General features: G+C 35.0%; 1 protein-coding gene across 6 annotated transcripts in view; it reads right to left on the reverse strand.

Moving 5' to 3' along the window:
* Positions 1–23,341, reverse strand: part of ATP11B (ATPase phospholipid transporting 11B (putative)) — a 111,782-nt gene that overhangs the window by 20,229 nt on the left and 68,212 nt on the right. For all 6 annotated transcript variants that reach the window (XM_015092532.4, XM_042234015.2, XM_015092535.4 and 3 more), the window contains 8 exons: positions 21,032–21,134; positions 17,718–17,863; positions 16,435–16,494; positions 14,567–14,694; positions 12,910–13,048; positions 2,834–2,899; positions 2,237–2,340; positions 818–983 (listed from right to left, as the gene is read on the reverse strand). In XM_015092532.4, coding sequence (XP_014948018.2) covers positions 818–983; positions 2,237–2,340; positions 2,834–2,899; positions 12,910–13,048; positions 14,567–14,694; positions 16,435–16,494; positions 17,718–17,863; positions 21,032–21,134 — 912 coding nt within the window. The remainder of the gene's footprint in view (positions 1–817; positions 984–2,236; positions 2,341–2,833; positions 2,900–12,909; positions 13,049–14,566; positions 14,695–16,434; positions 16,495–17,717; positions 17,864–21,031; positions 21,135–23,341) is intronic.

Below are 23,341 nucleotides of genomic sequence, written 5' to 3' on the forward strand. Positions count from 1 at the left end.
TAAACAATTAATAAACTTTGTGTTTACAGGGGCATAGCAGTTGATTAGAATGTGTTCCTGAGGATATATATTCAATGCCCAAACTAGTATTTCCAGGTACAAGTCAAATTACAAAGACAGTATATTCAACCAAATAGCTTTTATTTCTTGAGCATCCACTTTGTCTGAATATTAATTATTTCATTTAATCTTCATTACAAATGCAATGAAATAGACATTTCTGTCATAATTTGACCCATGAGGAAACTGAGACTTAAAGTCAGAGCTACCCAGTGTAGAATGAGGATTTTGAACCCACAACTATCAGGTCCTTAAGAACATATTCTTAAACACTATGTAAACACTGTTAATATCTGTTGTAGTTTAAGTACTTTAGTGAGTATTCAATGAGAGAAATATTTTGTAAAAATCCATTGTGTAGAAGTTATTTAGGTTAAAGAACTATATCTTTCTTCTGTTGACCAACAACATAACCTAAAGAAGTACTACTGAAATTCTAATGATTCTAAAGACATGGATATATATCCCAATTATATATATTTGATAGAATGCTGTGATATTACTTAAGATATTATTTGGATATGACTTGATAGTTTTATATTTCTAATCTACTTCTATAACATTTTTTAAATTATAATTTTTCAGGAGTCAAAAACTTAATACAACTTTAACATTATCACATTTAACAACATTTATACTGCAAAACACTTGATACAGGAATAGTTAATTTACTATTTTCTAATAGGAGCAAATTATAATGACAACTATTCATGAAAGACTCCTAATTAAAAAGGTACTGTGTATAAAATGTGGTTACCTGTGCCTTCTCAATATTTGTAGGATGGAACTGTCGGTCAAATACTTTTTTCACAATATCAAGAAATAAACATGTAACAACCATGAGGATTATGGCAAACCAAGCAGAACCACTGGATAGGAGCTGAATAAATACAAAGTACATATTCTGGGAGCTCAAGAATGGCCTGCAAAGAAAGTGGGCTTAATGAAAGAAAAAACTGACAAGACAGATTCTTAAATCAAGACATTAAGTAAACCCACTATTTTCGAAGGTTACAATTTTAGGTATACAGAGGTAAAATGTCCAAAATTTTGAATCAATGTAATTTAATTAACTAATAAAATGTGATACACTTTCATTGTCAAAAATAAAATACAATTTAATTCACTTGAATGACAACCATAGTTTTTATAATTAGGAAAGTGGCAAGTAGTTGACTTATTCTATCCCAGTGGTAGGAAATCCAAAGAATTATGTAGTAATACAGACTTAAGAGGTTAAAAAAAAGCAAGAAAGAGTATGTAACAAAATGTTTTCTACTAAGCAACTGTAAAGTTGATAACCAAAATTTTAGGTTGAAAAGCTCTAGTTAGAGGATCTTCTCTATATACTTATTTTAACATAAATGTACTCACAAATATTAGTTCTACATAGTAATAGGTTTTGTCAAGATACCATTTTTGGGGTTTTGTACATATCACTTCAAAGCAATATGGGAAAATGAAGAAATGAAGAAATAAAAGAGGATTAAAAGCAAATGACAGTCATGAGCATCCTTTTATAATCCTAATGAAAGTTAATGTATAGCCAATCCAAGTTTTTTACCTGCTTTTTGTAATATTTTGCAGACACAGGAGGCAATGTAATATAAATACTCTAACTCAGAGACTTCAGCTGTCCATGACTTATCAAAGAATTTTAGGATTCTTTAGGATAAGCATTCATTTTTGATCTATCAGAGAAACTGAATGTCTGATTTTAGCAATGAAGATAGAGCACACTATTTACTTTTCAGAGATAAAGTTAACTTCTTCATGAATCTTTAATGGTTCTATGTGACATATTATATACATTAGTAATAATTTAGAGGTATCAATACTATGGTTAGCATTAAGAACAATAATTTTCAAGTAAATCCTATTTTTAACCTTTGTGATCTTAAAGAGTTCAGTATTCAAATAGAAAAAAAAGGGATAATAAGATTATTGTGATGAATCAATGTAATATCTCAGGTAAAACACTAGAATGCAGTAGATTAGATAGAGTAATTGTTAGTTTCTTCTTCCTTATTAGTAAGATCAACTGAAAGAACTAAATTTCTTATCAGGATAGGGTCTTAAAACTATTCTGAGCAGAATTTGTTCATAATATAACCTATCATAATAAATATTTATTAGAGTTGAATCAATATAATTAAAATACAATATAGTAACTCACCAGAGAATTCCTCCATAAAACAAAGAAAACACAAAATAGAATAAAATAGATCCCCACGTAACAAGATGATTGATCCAGGTCCAAAAATGAGTTTCCAAAGCCATCTAAAAAAATAAATTAAAAAATCCTTAATGTAAATTAATAAATCTTTAACTTCTCAGATAAAACCGAAGAATAAGTGACTAAAATGTTCCTATGGCAAAGTCCCTCAGAAGACAAATATTAATGAAAGGTTCCTAGTATGAAACTGAACAATTTCAAGTTTATACTATTTTTCATCTGTGAGAAAGCAGCATTAAAATTTCATGAGTACTTTATGAATTCCATGGGCTAAACCAGCTTGTGTTATCTTGCATTACATAGAGAGAAGCATAATTTCACAGGTGGGTATTGAGGAGTTAACTTCCCTTTGACTAGAAAAATCAGCTGAGGCTTTCCAAAATAATGAATTAAAAAATGAATTTGACAAAAATTAAAATGAATTATCAAACTAGCCATCCATGAAATTATTCATGACTAAAAAGAAAAACTATATCACTAAAAACAAGAAGAAAATTAGAACTCTATAGACAAAACGTGCTAATTTCTGTATCATACCTTTGCTGTGACTGTAATAACCATGACTGTGAAGACCAAGGTGCCAAATGTCCAATTTCCAAACATCTAAAACATAAAGAACAAACTAGTATTGTATTACATGTTAAAATAATGCTGAAACAGAAGTGATGCAAAGAATAACCACATTCTTTACTGAAAATCACTTGCATCATTTACATCAGGTACATGTAAAATCAGTTAAAGGAGAATGAGAAGAAATACCATAAAGCATTATTATGTTTATTATGTAAATCATCCTTTGGATAACATTATCAGATGGGAAACTCAAAGACAGGTTTGAAGTTGTGTGGCACAGATAGTTTTTAGTGAGAATTATACACTGGCTAGAAGAAGCACAAGCTGGAATCAAGAATGCCGGGAGAAATAACAACCTCAGATATGCAGATGACACCACTCTTACGGCAGAAAGTGAAGAGGAACTAAAAGCCTCTTGATCAAAGTGAAAGAGGAGAGTGAAAAAGTTGGCTTAAAGCTCAACATTCAGAAAACGAAGATCATGGCATCTGGTCCCATCACTTCATGGGAAATAGATGGGGAAACAGTGGAAATAGGGTCAGACTTTATCTTTTCGGGCCCCAAAATCACTGCAGATGGTGACTGCAGCCATGAAATTAAAAGACGCTTACTCCTTGGAAGGAAAGTTACGACCAACCTAGATAGTATATTGAAAAGCAGAGGTATTACTTTGCCAACAAAGGTCCATCTAGTCAAGGCTATGGTTTTTCCAGCAGTCATGTACGGATGTAAGAGTTGGACTGTGAAGAAAGGTGAGCGCCAAAGAACTGATGCTTTTGAACTGTGGTGTTGGAGAAGACTCTTGAGAGTCCCCTGGACTGCAAGGAGATCCAACCAGTCCATCCTAAAGGAGATCAGTCCTGGGTTTTTTGGAAGGACTGATGCTGAAGCTGAAACTCCAATACTTTGGCCACCTCATGCGAAGAGTTGACTCATTGGAAAAGACTGACGCTGGGAGGGACTGGGGGCAGGAGAAGGGGACGACAGAGGATGAGATGGCTGGATGGCATCACCGACTCAATGCACTTGAGTTTGAGTGAACTCCAGGAGTTGGTGATGGACAGGGAGGCCTGGAGTGCTGTGATTCATGGGATCACAAAGAGTCAGACACGACTGAACAACTGAACTGAACTGATACAGCTGTTAGTAACTGCTTTACTCCTGTCACACAGTAAATACGATAATAAACCCTGTTCAATTATAATTATTTTCTGAAACCACTCCAGTCAAAAGTCACAAGAGAATACCTGCCACTGTATTTTGGACACAGCATAGAAAGATCAAGTAAAAAGAAATTTATACACAAAACCAACACTTGAAAGGTAATGGCTGGTGGAATGACTCAAAGGACTCCATGTAAAAATGCAGCTAATGCCAGTCAGATAGTATTGCCCTGGGCTTTTTAGCCAAAACTGACTAAGATTTATTAAAAATGCTGCTGCTACTGCTAAGTCACTTCAGTTGTGTCCGACTCTGTGTGATCCCATAGGCTCCCCCATCCCTGGGATGCTCCAGGCAAGAACAGTGGAGTGAAAAGTGAAAGTGAAAGTGAAGTTGCTCAGTCCTGTCTGACTCTTAGCGACCCCATGGACTGCAGCCTACCAGGCTTCTCCACCCATGGGATTTTGCAGGCAAGAATACTGGAGTGGGGTGCCAATGCCTTCTCCTATTAAAAATGCAGATTTGCAGATTCCCCACAGAGTATCAGGATTTAATTTCCACAAATAAGAGCATAACCAGAACTTTATGTCAATTTAGGTCACCAAATAGTCACAATCTTTACCATTGGTTAAAAAAAAAAACTATTTAAAAGACCAGTCATTTAAAAACAAATAGGTTCCAATGGCAATAAAACTTATCTAAGTAATTCAAAATAAATGATAAACTCAGTGCTTAAGACCCTGAATAGCCAAAATAAGCTTGAGAAGCTGGAGGAATCATGCTCCCTGACTTCAGACTATACTACAAAGCTAATGTAATCAAAACAGTATGATACTGGCACAAAAACAGACATATATAGATCAGTGGAACAGATACACAGATCAGTGGAACAGGACAGAAAGCCTGGAAATAAACCCATGCACCAACGGTCTAATTAATCTATGACAAAGGAGGCAAAAATATACAATGGAGAAAAGACAACCTCTTCAATTAGTGGTGCTGGGAAACTGGACAGTTACATGTAAAATAATGAAGTTAGAACATTCCCTAACACTATAACACGATATAAAAAAATAAAATCTAAAGAAACCTTGAAGACCTAAACATAAAATTCCTAGAAGAAAACATAGGCAGAACACTCTGACATAAAATGCAGGAATGTACTTTTGGATCTATCTCCTACAGTAATAGAAATAAAAACAAAAATAAACAAATGGGACCTAACTAAACTTAAAAGCTTTTGCCAGCAAAGGAAACCATCCACAAAACAAACAGACAACTTATGAAGTGGGAGAAAATATTTGCAAATGATGCTACAGATGAGGGGTTAATTTCCAAAATATACAAAAAGCTCATACAGCTTAATTATTAAAAAAAAAAAATAAATGAGCAGAAGACCTATTATAGACATTTCTCTAAAGAAAACACACAGATGGTCAACAGGCATATTAAAAATTGTTCAATATTACTAATTACAGGAGAAATGCAAATCAAAATTTCATAAAATGAGGAATCCCCTAACACTGCCAAACTAGCCATTATTAAAAAGTCTACAGAAGGATTTCCTTAGTGGTTCCCTGGTTAAAAACACGCATTCCAATGCAGGGGATGTGGGTTCAATCCCTGGTCCAGGAAATAAGATCCCACACATGCCTAGGGGCAACTAAGCCTGCATGCTGCAACCACTGAGCCTGCGATCTAGAGCCCATGCTCCGCAACCAGAGAAAGCCCACACAGTGCAACAAAAAGCCAGCATGCCAGCACTCTCCTATACTTCTGGTGGGAATTTAATTAATGCTGCCACTCTGGAGAAGGAAACGGCAGCCCACTCCAGTATTTTTGCCTGGAGAATCCCAGGGACAGAGGAGCCTAGTGGGCTGCCGTCTATGGGGTCGCACAGAGTCAGACATGACTGAAGCGACTTAGCAGCAGCAGCCACTATGGAGAATAATAGTCCTTGAAAAGCTAAAAACAGTTACCATATGATTCTGCAATCCCAATCCTGGGCTTATAACCAGAGAAAACTACTTTGAAAACACTACATGAACCCCAATGTCCATAGCAGCACTATTTACAATAGCCAAGAACATAGAAACCACCTAAATGTCCACTGACAGATGAATGAATAAAGCTGTGGTGTATATACACAATGGAATATTACTCAGCCATAAAAAAATAATGAAATAACGCCATTTTTGGTAACATGGATTCACCCAGAGATTATCATATTAAGTGAAGAAAGTCAGACAAATATCATATGACATCACATACACAGAATCTTAAAAAAAAAAGATATACATGAAATTGTTTATAAAACAGAAACAGATTCACAGACACAGAAAACAAACTTATGTTACCAAAGGGGATAGCAGGGTTGGGTGGGAAGAGAAGATAAATTAGAAGTTTTGGATTAACAAAGATAAATTAGAAGTTTTGGATTAACAAAGATAAAATTAGAAGTTTGGGATTAACATATATACCCTACTATATATAAAACAGGTAAACAGTAGGACCTACTGTATAGCATAGGGATCTTATAATAATCTATAATGGGAATCTGAAAAAGAATATATATATGTATACATACAACTGAAACACTATGCTATACATGTGAAACTGACAATATGTTAACTACACTTCAATTAAAAAACAAATAGCTTAAAAGGTAAAAAAGTAAGCAATAAATAATGGCTCTTACAATCAACAATGAAACATTAATATCCCTTTATTTGAGGGTATTCTGGGGACTTATTTGTCAAGAGGAAAATAATGGAAAAGTCATATTGACTTTTCCTGCTTTTATCATCTCTAGAAATGACTTAGAATACTGAAAAACCATTGTATCACTCAATTTGGCTCTCAAGAATGCCAGCTCCTCTTTCAGTGATATGGAAACAGGTAATTAATGCAGTCAGGCCACCTGGGCCTGGAAATGGTATCAACCACACATATCTACCTCTCAGTATCTGGTTTTACTGGGCCCAGATTGGGGCTAATTATGTGTATCTTCCTTTGAAGCAGAGGATGATTTAAAATTTGAGCATTTAAGGACCTAGAGGGAGCTGTAGAAAACAAATTCACATTCTCTTTTTTGGGTAAATTAGCAAAGTAGTTTATTTCAACTGCAGCAATAACTTAAGACCATTTCCCTCTGATTTCCCCTTGAATTTAGTTTAACTGGTGATGAGGTGAGTGGCAGAGAGGATTTGGGGATCTAGCTAAAGAGAAGTTGAGTTGGGCTTTTTTGGCTTGTGTTAAATAGAACCTATTTATGTCACTCACAATCATTTTCACATATACTTATGTTTGCACTTACAGTTTTATGTTTTTTTCACTTAAAGAGGGCCTGCCAAAATGAGTAAGGTTTAGACTACTCTACTAAACCTGGATCTGCTCCTGCTCGGAAGAGACAAATGCTCAAAACATTTTCTATCACAATGTTTTGGGTTTTTTTACTCACTTCTTTTAACTTAATTTGCTACCTAATTATTTAATAATGCCAACCATATATTTCGAATTAAAGAAGATGATTCATTATTCACTTGTAAAGCCAATCAAGAAATAATAACTGAGAATCTATTCCATTCCAAGTGCCATTCTAAACCTTGGGGAATGAAGCAGTAATAATGTAACATTCCTGACCTCATGGAGCTTGCACAGTAGAAAAGGCAGAAAATAAACTTAAAAATATATACTTTCAGGTAGAGGCAGGCACCACGAAGAAAAATAAATGTAGAGTAAGGGGTCGGGAAGTAACGGAAAGTCAGAGGGACAGGATTTTACTGGAGTGGTCTAGAAAGTCTGAGTCAAACCAGTGATAGTTCAGGAGACCTGAAGGAATTAAGAGATTCAGCCACATGAACACATGAGGAAAAAGAATATAGGCAGAGAAAGAACAAGCACAGAGTCCTAATGCAGGAATAAATTAGTCTGAAGGAGCAAGATAACCAGAGTGACTAAAAGGGAAGGTGGTAGGAAATACAGTCCAAGAGGTAGTCCAAATTTTTTTTCATTTTTTAAGATCACCTGGGCTGCTGTGCAGAGAATGGATAGTAGGAAGGGAAAGAATGGAAGCAGGAAGAAGGCAGCTACTATGGTCCCTGAAAGACTGAAAAGGAATAGTTGGTAATGAAGCCAAAGTAACTTATAGAGACTGAGAGAAGATATTGTGGCAGGCAGGAAGGCTTCATAAAGTGTACCCAGTGTTTGGGTTCATAAGGGCTGAGGCATGCTCTTGGATTAGCAATAAAATGGGTGCTGTTGACCATAGAGACCATGGTTTGGATGGGAGTGCTTTGGGGGAAAAGTCCCACAGGAGTACATTCAAGGGAGAAGAGGAGGCCAGGAAGTAGAAATAGTAAAAAATATAACTTCTTCCAATTTTGTAACTGGTTTAACTTAACTATACATTGATCTATGAGACAATTACCTTCTATAGAGTTAATCAGTTGTACAGTTCTCCAATACAAACTCTCTCTTTATTATTCATTTTAAATATTGACCAATTGTTGGATGATACCATAAGAAGCAACATATATTTTTTTGTTCTCTGTATATGGATAATTTCCTATTGATTGGAGTATTATTAGTGCTTTAAATATTCTCATGAATAAGAGAATATACAAGGAAATTATGCAATGAACTAGATAATCAAAGACATTTCAATCATGCAAGCTTTCATTAAAATAAATCTATATCTACTGTTAGGAATTAAACTGCATATGTGTCTTTAATGACCTGATTGGTAATTACAGTGGTTAAATCATCTGAATTAAAATAAAGATACTGACTTCTCTGTGGAATACAAATATAAAATAGTATATTTCTATCTTAACACAGAGCTCTTATCATTTGATGATTAGGTTTCAACAGCTGATGACATGTATAGTATGAAAGAGAAATTAAAATTATAAACAGTAAAAAAAAAAAAGTTTAGTAGTAAAAAATACAAGAAGGTTTTTCTTCCTCAAAATTATAACCTAGGCTGAACCCTGAAAAATAGACAGTCATAAGAGAAAGAGGCAACAGCATTCTAGAGAGGAGACATAGAAATGGCTTTGAACTCTAGAAATGAATGTTGCATGTTCTGAGAGAGCCAGCAAGGGCAGTTAACTTACACAGTTAAAGAGAGAGTTTGTGGTAGAAGTAGGCTAGGTGGGATTGGGTAGGGCAAGGTCTTCAGTAAAAAGACTTGGTAGTAATAATAACAAGTAATACTCTGAAAATTGAGTACTTCTGTATGCTAGCCACTATGCCTAATACCCTACATATATCATTTATTCCTCACAGCAAACCTATAAGGTAGTAAGTAAGCTCCTAATTTTGATGGAGGAAACTGAGTCTCAGAGAGGTTAACTAACTCATCCCAAATCACTCAAATGATAACTTCAGGTGCTCGGATGTGAATCCAATCTGACTGTAACATATGCCTCTTTCCCACTGTATCTACTAGTACTGGTGGCAGGGAGTGGTAGATTAATTTCTAGTGGCATATATCTGAGTGATAGAACCGGTAGGCTAAAAGGGGAAGGAACTTAATGATATACAATTTGAGTTAAAAAAATGGTAGTTAACTAGTGGTAAAAAACAAAAACAAAAACAAAAACACTTTTACATCAAAGGGCCAACAATTTACCTTTCATTAAGATTTTTTCTTTCATATAAAGCATGTTCAAGATTTAATTTTAAAAGTCACTAAAAACTAGAAGCAAATAGAAACTGTAATATTCTTAAATAATTTATGCCATGTAATGGGCTCCAAAATCACTGCAGATGGTGACTACAGCCATGAAATTAAAAGACGCTTACTCCTTGGAAGAAAAGTTATGACCAACCTAGATAGCATATTCAAAAGCAGAGACATTACTTTGTCAACAAAGGTCCATCTAGTCAAGGCTATGGTTTTTCCAGTGGTTATGTATGGATGTGAGAGTTGGACTATAAAGAAAGCTGAGCGCTGAAGAACTGATGCTTTTGAACTGTGGTGTTGGAGAAGACTCGAGAGTCCCTTGGGCTGCAAGGAGATCCAACCAGTCCATCCTAAAGGCGATCAGTCCTGGGTGTTCATTGGTAGGACTGAATGTTGAAGCTGAAACTCCAATACTTTGGCCACCTGACGGGAACAGCTGATTCATTTGAAGAGACCCTGATGCTGGGAAAGATTGAGGGCAGGAGAAGAAGGGGACAACAGAGGATGAGATGGCTGGATGGCATCACCGACTCAATGGACATCTGTTTGGGTGGACTCTGGGAGTTGGTGATGGACTGGGAGGCCTGGCATGCTGTGGTTCATGGGGTCGTAAAGAGTTGGACATGATTGAGCAACTGAACTGAACTAAATATTATGCAGCTATGAAAAAATATTTTTGAAGCATTTTTAATAATAAGAAAAATCACTGAGGCAATATTAAGGGAGAAATGATGATAAGGTTATTGAGAAATAAGAGGATATAAATTCTGAGATTAATGAAAAAATAACAGAAATATGTAAAAATGATAGGAATAATTACAGTTGGGTACAAGGAGAACAGGTGGTTTTATTTTTTATTTTTGTATATTTCTGATACAGTATTTCAAAATCAGAAGAAAAGTAACTAGCACAAAAGAGATCTCTTTAACTTCCTTTTAATCCAATGACATCTTCCTTTTTCAACTTTTCCCCCTCTTTATTCTGTCCCATTTTCAGCCCAGTGTTTTTGGTGGAAATGGGCATGTTCATCCATATATTTGGTGACTAAACTTCCCTGGTGATTCACTGGTTTGGAATCTGCCTGCCAATGCAGGGACACAGGTTCGATTCCTAGTCCAAGAAGATCCCACATGCAAAGATGCAACTAAGCTCATGGGCCACAACTGCTAAGACCACACTCTAGAGCCCCTGCTCCGCAACAAGAGAAGCTACCACAATGAGAAGCCTGTGCACTGAAGCTAGAGTAGCCCCTGCTCACTGCAACTAAAGAAAGCCTGTGAGCAGCAACCAAGACCTAGCACAGGCAAATGAATAAATATATATATATTTGATGGTCCTTGTAATACTGCACAGAAGTGTACCAGGCTAATAATTGTTTCTCAACAGAATTTAGGATCATGGCAAAGCATATAGGCTTTGACATTATACAGATTTATACTGTATAATATAGGATATAATAGTCTATATTATATAGACTATTATAATAGTCTATATAGACTATTATATATCAATTATATAATATTGAATTATACTTTTGCAATTTATTTACTATGTGACTTGAGGCAAGTTTCTTGAGATTACTTTTCTAATATGAAAAAAGTAACATATATTTTCCTGATATAGGATTGTTGTTACATGGAATATACCTGGCACAGAGGAAAAAATTTCAATAAAATTACTTGGGGGAAGTGCTATAACATTCATGCTACACAAACTAGATTCATACATTTTTCCAAACCTGGCTAAGCATGTCCTCAAAAGTGGCGATAATGGAGAAGGAAATGGAAACCCACTCCAGTATTCTTGCCTGGAGAATCCCATGGACAGAGGAGCCTGGCGGGCTACAGTCCACAGAGTAGCAAAGAGTTGGACACAACTGAACAACTTCACTTTCTTTCTTTCTTTCACTTTACATTTATTCCTAGTTGCTTTATTTTTTGTTGTTGACACTTTTGTCCATTATTTTTCATTGTTGATACTTTTCTCATTGCATGATACTTTTAAAAATTGATACTTTCTAATTGACTGCTGGTGGTATATAAAAATGCAGTGGATTTTTGTGCAAGGATCCATTTACTTTAATAAATTATTTTAAGTAGTAAAAAAAAAAAAAGTGGCAAAAATATGTATGTTCCTATTCTACATCTTAAAGGGATTTGCATGGTTAAAGCCAAAAACTGAAATCCATTTCCTTTATGCTCTTGAATATTGTGTTATTTCAATTGCTCATTTCCGGTATCTCTCACAAGACTCTAAGCTCCATAACCGAGTGTTAGTTTCTCTCATAAATCCAGGCACTAGTATAGTACATGGGAATGGCTGGTCCTCAATAAATGTTTGTTGCACAGATAAAACGTCATATTCTCCCAACTGCAAATATATTTTGGAGTTCTTAAGTACTGCCAACAGAAAACAGAAACTAAAGGTGACAAGTATTTTCAGTCTATCACAGGACTACAGCTGTCATTTCTTTTCTTCCTAACCTATCTAGTTAAACCTAGAGAGAGAGGCCGAGTTCTGCAAAGCATCTCTGAACATGAGCATTCCAGTCAGGACACAGAAGCAACAAACTGTGTGGTACTCCTTTCCAAGTTTACATTTCAGAAATATGGCCATTCTAAACTGTAACTTGACATCTTCAGGATTGCTGGTGTGCACTTAAGAGCACAGCAGCACTTTTTAGGCATACCAAAAAAAAAAAAAAAAACCCCAACCCATCCATTTAAAAGCAAAACCCTAGACATTGTCTCTATTTCTCATTTGCAAAAGCCAAGTAATAGTATCGTTCCAACAGAATTACTGTGAGGATTAATGGAAATGCAGTACCTAAAGCACTGAGCACAATATTAAGTACTAAATTAACAGTAGCTATTGTTAAAACACAATCCTGAAGTGAACAGCATGCAGTGGCATGAATGTATCCCCTTATATGAATTAATTTTTGAACCCGCAAAACTACTTAGGTAACTTGAGATTCACATTAAAATTACACTGCACTGCCTTTCTGTTTTAATTTTCATTTATATGAAATTTGATTAAAAATAAGTTAAAACCTTTTAATAATTGCATTTTAATATATACAACTTTATAACTTAAATGTAATTTTACTTTATTTTTTATGACAGAAAGTTATCAAAAGCCAAACTACATTAATTATTAAAAACATTCTGTAAAAAACTGTATATTTTACCTGGCCATTTCCAAGCAGAGATGTATCTTTCCCTATGAGAAAATAGGATCCAAAAAAGAAAATAAAGGCATGACTGAAACCCAAGATGGTCCAATAAAGAAATGTTTTCATGCTTAATTGACGGTTTTTACTTATGTCTCTGCAAATTTAAAAAAAAGAGGAAAAAAAAAATCAGGATTTATTATTTACCTACTAAATAATTATTACAATTTGATAATTAAAAAACAAGATGGCTTTTTAATTTCAAATTGCTTACAAATTTTAGCAGAAAGAACAACACCTAATTTACAAACCACTGCTTGTAAATCATACAGCTGTGTAATAGCTTACAATTCTCATAACATATTCAAATACAATTTTTCATTTGATAAGGAAATATGATATGGGCATAATTCTTCAGTTTAATTGTGTAAAGTTGCTATTTCTTTGTTATTTACTTTTTTGTGGCCATAATGTGTGCATTATGGGATCTTAAGTTTCCTGACCAGGGATTGAACCTGGCCCCCTAGTAGTGAAAGCCTAGAATCCTAACCACTGGACTGCCTGGGAATTCCCTCTGTCAAATTCTGTTACATTCTGTTATAACTCAGCCATGATTATTTCTTTATGGTGGAGTCATGTGAGCTAGGTTCAGCACTAAGGTTCCTAACTGAGTTCACATCTATCAACAGCTATTATGAGAAGAAAAGTCTATGCCAATCTTGAGTCAGGGCTTCGGTAGCTCAGCTGCTAAAGAATCTACCTGCAATGACGGACACCCTGGTTCAATTCATAGGCCAGGAAGATCCCCTGGAGAAGGGATAGGCTACCGACTCCAGTATTCCTGGGCTTTCCTGGTGGCTCAGATGATAAAGAATCCTCCTGCTATGCGGGAGACCTGGGTTCAATCCCTGGGTTGGGAAGATACCCTGGAGCGGGGCATGGCAACCCACTCTAGTATTCTGGCCTGGAGAATCCCCATGGACAGAGGAGCCTGGTGGGCTATATAGTCCATGGCGTTGCAAAGAGTCAGACACAACTAAACAATTAAGCACAATCTTGGGCCAAGCCCAGACCTAGATATCCTGGGAAATCAAGATAAGTTACTGCCATTTCTGGATAACTGAATATCTCTATAAGTGTAAAGGTCAAGTTAATGTGGGAATCATAAGTTAGTCCTGAGTTAAGTCCATATATCTATGATTACTTGGTTCTGAGAAAGGAAAAACCCAGGGGGCCTGGGATGGGATTTAATGGCCTCAATTCTGCATTTTGCATCAATTACTACCCATAAATTTGGCAGGTCTAGAACACGAACTATTTTTTAGGAACTCTAGAGACAACTAAGTAATGAATAACTTGTGTGTGTGCCCATGAAACAGTATTGTCGGTTTAAAACAGTAAGTGCCAATTACGCAACTGCTCAATGCATTCCGAGGACGACACTATTCATTCCTAAAAACACTGGAAAAATCATTCAAATATTCTCTTCAATGTTAAACACCTATAAGTCATACGAAAACTTAAGTATTTCCCTTAGTAAGACATTAATCACCAAGAAATTGCCTGATATACTTGCTTATTTTTAAGATATTTTTAAAAATGGGTAACTATTGAAATACAACGTACTACTTGTTGCAAGAGGTGGTATGAACATTTAATATTGGAAAACACTTACCGATAGAGGGTGGGCTTGTTCTGTAATACATGAGGGTCTATATGTTGTTCCAACAGACTATATATCAGAATAGGCAGGGATGTAAAACAAATATTGTATAAAGTCAGGTACACGCTGTCATATAGTGTCTAGAAAGAGAAATTTGTAGGAATTTGTAGACTCTAGATTACTATTATTCATATAATTACAAAGAAGCACCATAAAAATTAGATATTTTCAGTTTACTCTGAATCCATTTTCATAAGTCTAATTTGTTTCTTATATAGACATAATGTTTCTACATTTATATTCTTTGTGGAAACTGGAATATTTTGTTATGTCACATGATTCTGCTATTACAGTCAGATGGATCTATATTTCAAGATATTCTAATTTGATCACTGTGATGCAATTTTACACAATTCTCTTACACGTGTCCTAGGCTTGTTATTATTTCTTTGATGTGCTACACATATAGTTTTGCTTTCATAGCTTTGTCTTCCCACCTAAGTCCTACACTTTCTTTAATCCATGATCCAAGAAACTTAAAAACACTGGCTTAAATTCCTGATGATAGCTGCTTCTTCTAAACAGTTATATGTGCTACTGTTGGTACTAAGTGCTAGCACTTTGCCTGTTCTTCACATATAGCTTTTATTAACATTGACACTGTCTCTCAGATTATACTATAAATTCCCTGAAAACCTAATCAAAATAGGTTAAGTCTTGTCACATGCTCTCACAGCATTCTCTATTTCATCCAAGTAGAACATTTTACTAGCAATCAATGTCCAAGCAGGTGTCTCAGATTTAGAGTTCCAGGTTGTAAACAAAGGAGAAAACGGTGATTAAGGGTAGGAAAAAACTCATTAAAAAAAAACCCAAAAACCTAAGATAATTAAAACTTTCAATAAATCAGAACAAATGTCTTGATCAATTAGAGATGCTGAGTATGGTATGTGAGAAGGGTGCTCAAGTAGTCAGAAGCATGGTTTAGTTATTAACTTAACTATGTAATCTTGGGCTAGTTAGTTAATCTCTATGGACTTCAGTTTCCTTCTCTATGTGACATGTGTACAAAGAAAAGATCCATCAAGTGTTCATTATAGCTACTGTTAACCTATTACAAAGTTTTCCCTCTGAGCATATAGCCATGTAGCTTCAGAACCCTTTTTAATATAGCACTCCTGGAACCTCCATTTCATTATTTACCTTCTGAGATGAAACCTATATGTCATCCCTGGACTCAATCACTATGTTTCTTCCAAATCTAAAAAAAATTCTATGAGTCAAAAAATAAACAATGATGTAATCTTCCAACAATTACGGGGCCTGGCTTGATATGAATTTTATAGAAGTACTATACATAAGTTGAGGCTTCCCTGGTGGCTCAGAGGTTAAAGTGTCTGCTTGTAATACAGGAGACCTGGGTTCGATCCCTGGGTTGGGAAGATCCCCTGGAGAAGGAAATGGCAACCCACTCCAGTATTCTTGTCTGGAGAATCCCATGGACGGAGGAGCCTGGTGGGCTACAGTCCACGAGGTTGCAAAGAGCTGGACACAACTGAGAGACTTCACTTCACTTCATACATAAGTTGAAAATAGCAAAGTCCTCTCATAAGCTACTAGGAGTAATAATATCTATTTTTTTAAAAAAGCATCCACAGTTAAAATATTTTTTGGTATTCACACTCACTTCAAACTGAAAATCAGAAAAAAGAAATACTGACGCTAAGCTAATTAAATATACTATAAGAAAAGTTATGTCTAGCTAGTTATCTGTACAACTAGGAAAAATAGAAAAAGTCCCTCCAAGAATTTAACAAAACCTGAACACATATACTTTACTCTTTATCTAAAAGGATAAAACAAAGATTCTATTTACTTACTTGTTGAGAAAACAAACAGTAGAACTGATATAAAAATTGGGGTGTGATAAAGCACACATTCTGAAAAACAAGATTAAATGGAAATAACTGAAATATTTAAGTCTAAATGAGAGATGATTTCTAAAAATGACTTTTATTAAACAGTCCAGAAAATAATCTCAGTTGATATGGTAAGTAGATCTGCCCATCAGAACTTGTCCATACAAAATAGGAAAATAAGAATCCCATTTTATTAAAAAATGCCTAAAAGTAGTCTATGAAACACTGCAAATGTCAGAATAAAATTACCTTTGACTCTTATCATTGCCAAACAATATGACAATTTTGAATTTATAACTATTATTCAATACTTTTCATACACAATACAATTAGGAAGGTTTACTTAAAGGGCTAAAATTACTTTAAAATGCAAAAATATTTAAAATACAATAAATGGAGTGATCAAAATCTCTTTCCATTACAAAAGCCTCAGGTCACAGCAAAAGTTGTTATAATAAGCTAAGAAAAAACCGCCAACATCGTCTATTAGCATCATGCAATCTCCCTGTGTTCTTTCACTGGGCTGCAGCCACCAACTACATAAATACATGCAACACAGAACACTCTGATGTATCAATGTCTTGGTATTCAGAGGAGCTTAACATTGGTTCCAAATAATCCTATCTTTGCCCAAAGGGTCAAGAGAGAGAACAATATTTCAACCTAATTGGCTTCCTTGTAATTCTATGTACTTTATTTTAAGCATCTAAAATCGCTATACTGAGTAGTTTATACTACTAGACTACCGGTCATTCATGGCCCGAAAAAGATTAAGAACTTCTGCTTAAAATCATAATAGTGGAGATAAAATTAAAATTTACTACTGGTTCAGGACAAAATAACAATAAATCAAACCAATCATGTCCTAATCTGCATAGAATAAAATAAGTGAGAATTTTTATGTGTCCTGACAAATTCATACATCCATGTAACCGCCACCACAATCAAGTTAAAGAACTTTTCTGTCAAGCAAAGTTCTATCATATACTTTTCTAGTCAATTCTATCACTCACACTCTTGGCCTCAGGCAACTACTGATTTGCTTTCAAATCAGTGTATTTCTATAATGTGTGAGTACACATTAGATTTAAGATAAAATAATAAAAGTATATTCAATAGACTATTATTTTGACTTATAGAAAAAAATTTCAGACTAATTTGTATGGTAATATTTATAACATTCCTTAAACTGAAATCTCAAATACTGTTAGCAATTAACTCTAAAATATCTCAATTAAACTCACCTTATAAAAAAAATACTGTACAAGAGTAGCTATTCTAATGTAATAAAAATGACCATGAACAAAAAGCAATTTGGAGAGAAATTTAAATCTAGCTATTGCATAGTCACTGTTCCTTGCAGCTTGTCTTCCTTCTTTACCCATGATTCCTGTAATACAGGGGACCAAAAGGTTAGTTCACTGATAATTGATAAATGTAAATTTTAAGATATGCCTACAAATACCTTAATTATCTGTAGCAGCTGAACCTGGATTTAGGATCACTATATCCTAAATTATAGTAGACAGTAGATTCCCAAAAGGTTGCTCTATTTATATCAAATATGTAATTAATATGAAGCTATAACATATACTAGGCATGTAATGTCAATCTTCAAAGAACTAGAATAAAATAAAATTTATATAAAATATTAAAAGTTCAGGATCTAAGAACATTTTTTTATTTTAATGAAGAGAATGCCATAAAACAGCTTTCACGTCTCTATTTCCAAGGAACATAAAAAATATGCTGGATCAAGTAAAAATAACCATGTTTAACAGTTTTAAAACTCTCACGCAAAACTCAGTGTGCTTTTTAAAAGAAAAATTTACAATATTACTTAAAATCAGTACATAATTTTATCTCACAAATATGACCACTTTTTTTGAGGTTACTATATTTCATTAGGTTTCAAAAGTTATTGCCAAGTTTGTTGATTCAATGTGAAACCAGCATTGAAAAAATTATTTTTTCAAAATTAAAAATTTCTATTCTTGTCATAAAAGGATCAAAGTGTTCCAAAATGTAAAGACAATCATCTATATTCACAGCTCCTAGAGAAAACCACTATTTCTGGTCTATATACTCTTAGAAGTTTTCCTTATGCATATTTCATATATGTTTACTTAACATATATACAAACAAGTACATAAAGATAGGATTATTTGTTTTGTAATCTGCTTTCATCACTTTCTACATTATGGACACTGTTTACTTACTACATATGGACATATGTGCTTGCTAACATAGTCATTTATTTTCTTAAAAGGAATTCCTGGATGCCTAGTCACTAGGTCAAAGGGCACACATTTAATTTTATTTGCTATGCACAGGCTTTCACTAGTTGCAGCAAGGGGGAATTACTGTTTGCTGCGGTGCACAGGCTTCTCATTACAATGGCTTCTCTTGTTGCACAGCACAGGATCTAGGAGCATGGGCTTCAGTAGCTGGAGCATGCGGGCTCAATTAGTTGTGGTTCTCGGGTCCTAGAGCATGAGGGTTTCACTAGTCGTGGCACGAGAGCTCAGCAGTTTTGGCGCACAGGCTTAGTTGTTCTGTATCACGTGGAATCTTCCTGGACTACGGACTGAAATCACATCCCCTGCATTGGCAGGCAAGATTCCTATCCACTGTACCACCAGGGAAGTCCAAAGGGCGCACATTTAAAATTGTTATATATAATTATGCACGGTGTACGAATTACATGCCCACTAACATCGTTTAAGGGCATTTGTTAATCTACCTGCGTGTGTGCTCAGTTGTGTCCAAGCCTTTGCGACCCCATGGACTGTAGTCCACCAGGCTCCTCTGTCCATGGAGTTTTCCAGGTAAGAAAACTGGAGTGGGTTACCGTTTCCTACTCCAGGTATCTTCCTGTCCAGGGACTGAACCCCCATCCCTTGCATCTCCTGCATTGGCAGGAGAGTTCTTTAACCACAGTGCCACCTGGGAAGTCTATACCCTTGTCCATGTCAGGGTTTTTTTGCCACTCTGACAGGCAATTTTAACTTACTTTTTGATTATTAGGGAGCTTTCTACTAGAGTGTTTTTCTTATTCTCCTTAATTTAAGACCTCACATAACAGGAATACTATCATCTATTTTACAAATATTCTTTACTAGTTTGTCTTTAAAATTTTTTTATGTAAGTATTTACTTCTGTCACACATGTTGATCTTTTTCCTTTTCAGGTCCTTGCTTTCTTTGGTTTTGTATTTAAAAGATCCTTCCATACCACAAATAACAGGATTAGTCACTAAAGTCTTTTACCTTTTATGGCCTTCAAAAATTATTTAAATCCTAATCCATCTGGAATTTGTTTTGCTATAAGCAATGGAAAGGGACTCAACTTTTCCCCCCCAAATAACTAGTTATATCAGTGTTTTATTAGATCAAATAATTTGTTTCCTTACTTAATTTGAAACATCTCCTTTGTTACATAATAAATTTCCAGGTGTTCCGAACTGATTCTGTTCACTGGTCTGGCTGTTATCATATTATTGATAAAATCAAACTGTTACAAGTACTGTAGCTTTATATACTCTAACATATGATACAGTAAGTTATCAAATTATCATGAAGATTTCTGGGAAACAACAGTATAAACAATATAAAGAGAGTGAAGTTTTCAAAATGAAGAGTTAATTATCCCAAAGAGGAAGGAGCTGATTTGAGGGCTACACTAGAAATATGGGACCTGATCAGTACTCATCACACAGGCAACTCCAAAGCAAGGACTATCTTCTATTATAACTCTAAAATTTTATCCTTCAACAAAAACCCATACTCCTCTCTTCTGCTTCCTCAATAAAATTATTGAGGAAGATAGGTCAAAATATGGTTTAAGTGGGAAATGACTGGTAATATATATACAATAAAATGATTTTAGTATTCTGAATTTAATAAAAATTTTAGGCAAACTAGAAAAAAAATTAGCATAAAGGTTATTAAATTAGAAAGTTACTTGAAATTTTATAGTTTGGTATAATTTCCTTTCTCTACAATTATCTTTAAAATACATTCCAAAATCTTTAGACTAATGGATAAATAATAATATTCTAAAATAATAATTATATATATCATGAACTTAGAATTTAAAAATGATAAAGATACTGTGTAAAAGTATTTAAAAAGGTACAAAATTGCATGTAAAACTAAACTAACTTTACTGGGAAGAAGAACTGTCGAAGATAAAATTTACTAGTGGTATTTATTTCCTTGAAAATTTGCAATTAAAACATCTTGAGGCTTCCCTGGTGGTCCAAGTGGCTAAGATGCCACATTCCCAAAACAAAGGGCCTGGGTTCAGTCCCTGGTCAGGTAACTAGATCCCCCAAGCTACAACTATGACCCAGGGCAGCCAAATGAATATTTTTTAAAAATCCTAAATATTGGGCTTAATAATGACAGGTTTTTGACAGAAATATGATGAGATATATTACACCACTGTATTTAGTTTTCATTCGTATACGTGACATTGTACTTTATTCTATAAAAGGAAGATTCATCATCAAATAATTATAACAGCTTTACAAGTTCAAAGAAAAAATATCAATCACCTATGCCAACATGCGCTTCTTGTATCATGCTTACATCGTTAGCACCATCGCCAATAGCCAATGTTATTGGCTTCTCAGGTGAGATTTTTATCAGTCTTATTACCTGAAAGACATACAACGCATTAATTATAATAAAATTTCAATTTTCTTGTATTTATATAAAATTACTTATCTGAAATGATCTGTTGTAAGAACAGTAATAAAAAAATTAGTTTTATATTGGACAGTAATATGCACTGGGGTTCATTGTTTGAGGGATGTCTCCATTAAGACGTTACGAATGTCTTTCAGAAATGACAACAAAACAGACTGCGGTCTCTGGATTTTATGATGGGATGTAAGAATCTGTTAAACACAGCTTGAATTTATAAAAAGCATAATAATTGTGTAAAAAAATTAACTACAATTAATTGAACTTTGTCAGGCAATTTTTTTCTTTCAAGAAATTATTTTCATTTGATACAGAGGAAAGATAATTATTTTCTCTTGTAATAAAGTTTCTTAAAAATTTAAACAGCCATCAAAATAAAATTCAATGAAATCTAAAGGGTGGTTTCTTTGGAACACTTGAATGTACTTTTCTTTTTTTTTTTTTAATCAAGAGAAACCAGATTTATTGCGACTTTGAGGCTAAAATTTCAAGAATCCATATAGGCAAATACAGTAAAGCAAAAATGATGGCAAACATGTAAGTGACATGAAGATTTAGAGAACATGTGACTGGAAACAGAACATTTTTTTTGACCACAGAAGTTAAATAAGCTATTTAAGATTTACTAGAGAAATAGTATAAATTGTTACTCAGGAAGATACAATTCTATAACAACATCATGATTTATTAAAGCAGAGCATTCTGGACAACAAAGGGCCTTAACAGTTGTCTATTCTCAGCCAAACTTCTAAGTTAGTTTCTCTTAATAAAAAACATGTTATACTTTAAATTAGTAATTTAACTGATGAGGAAGTTACCATAATACCTATTTTAACATTGAACAAATCTAACCACCTATTGGACATTAATGCAAAATCCTGACAGAATTTGATTTAAAACTTCTCAAAATAAACAGAATGTACTTTTCTAAAGAATTTAGGCATTAGATCTGTTTGGTCTCCAGTTTAATGTCCACAGACTGGGGTATATGGGTTATAATAATAAAATAGGCACTGTAATAAAACCCCATGAAGCCAAAAAAAAAAAAACTGGATGTACAGTTTATTAGCTCTATATGTGAAATAATGTTTAGATGTATATTTCCTAAGCATGTACTTGTGATGGTTTCAGTTACAAAAAATATTTGTATAAGTTTTCACTTGAATCATAGCTGAACATTAAATATTTCCTAATTACAGACCACGCAGAAGTGTGCCGGCTGTTACAGACTGCACAGAGGCGTGGCCAAGAGGAGCTACCCCACGCCTGAGGTCAGAGGCGGTGGCCGGAGGAACTACGCAACGCCCGAGGTCAGGGGGGCTACCACGAGGAGCAACCCCACATCCAAGAAGTGGCGGCTGCGCGGGTGCAGGAGGACCAACACGAGCTACTCCACGTTCAAGGTCAGGAGGGGCGACCTAGTCCAAGGTAAGGAGCAGTGGCTGCGCTTTGCTGGAGCAGCCGTGAAGAGATACTCCACATCCAAGGTAACAGAAACCCAAGTAAGATGGTAGGTGTTAAGAGAGGGCATCAGAGGGCAGACACACTGAAACCAAAATCACAGAAAACTAGTCAATCTGATCACACAGACCACAGCATTGTCTAACTCAATGAAACTACGCCATGCTGTGTAGGGCCACCCAAGACGGACGGCTCATAGTGGAGAGCTCTGACAGAATGTGGTCCACTGGAGAAGGGAATGGCAAACCACTTCAGCATTCTTGCCTTGAGAACCCTATGAACAGTAAGAAAAGGCAAAATGATAGGATACTGAAAGAGGAACTTCCCAGGTCGGTAGCTGCTCAATATGCTACAGAAGATCAGTGGAGAAATAACTTCAGAAAGAATGAAGGGATTGAGCCAAAGCAAAAACAATGCCCAGTTGTGGATATGACTGGTGACAGAATCAAGGTCCGATGCTGTAAAGAGCAATATTGCATAGGAACCTGGAATGGTTAGGTCCATGAATCAAGGCAAATTGGAAGTGGTCAAACAGGAGACGGCAAGAGTGAACATCGACATTCTAGGAATCAGCGAACTAAAATGGACTGGAATGGGTGGCTTTAACTCAGATGACCAGTGTATCTACTACTGCAGGCAGGAATCCCTTAGAAGAAATAGAGTAGCCATCATGGTCAACAAGAGTCCGAAATGCAGTA

This window comes from Ovis aries, chromosome 1, assembly GCF_016772045.2.
Source record: "Ovis aries strain OAR_USU_Benz2616 breed Rambouillet chromosome 1, ARS-UI_Ramb_v3.0, whole genome shotgun sequence".
Lineage (NCBI taxonomy): Eukaryota > Metazoa > Chordata > Mammalia > Artiodactyla > Bovidae > Ovis > Ovis aries.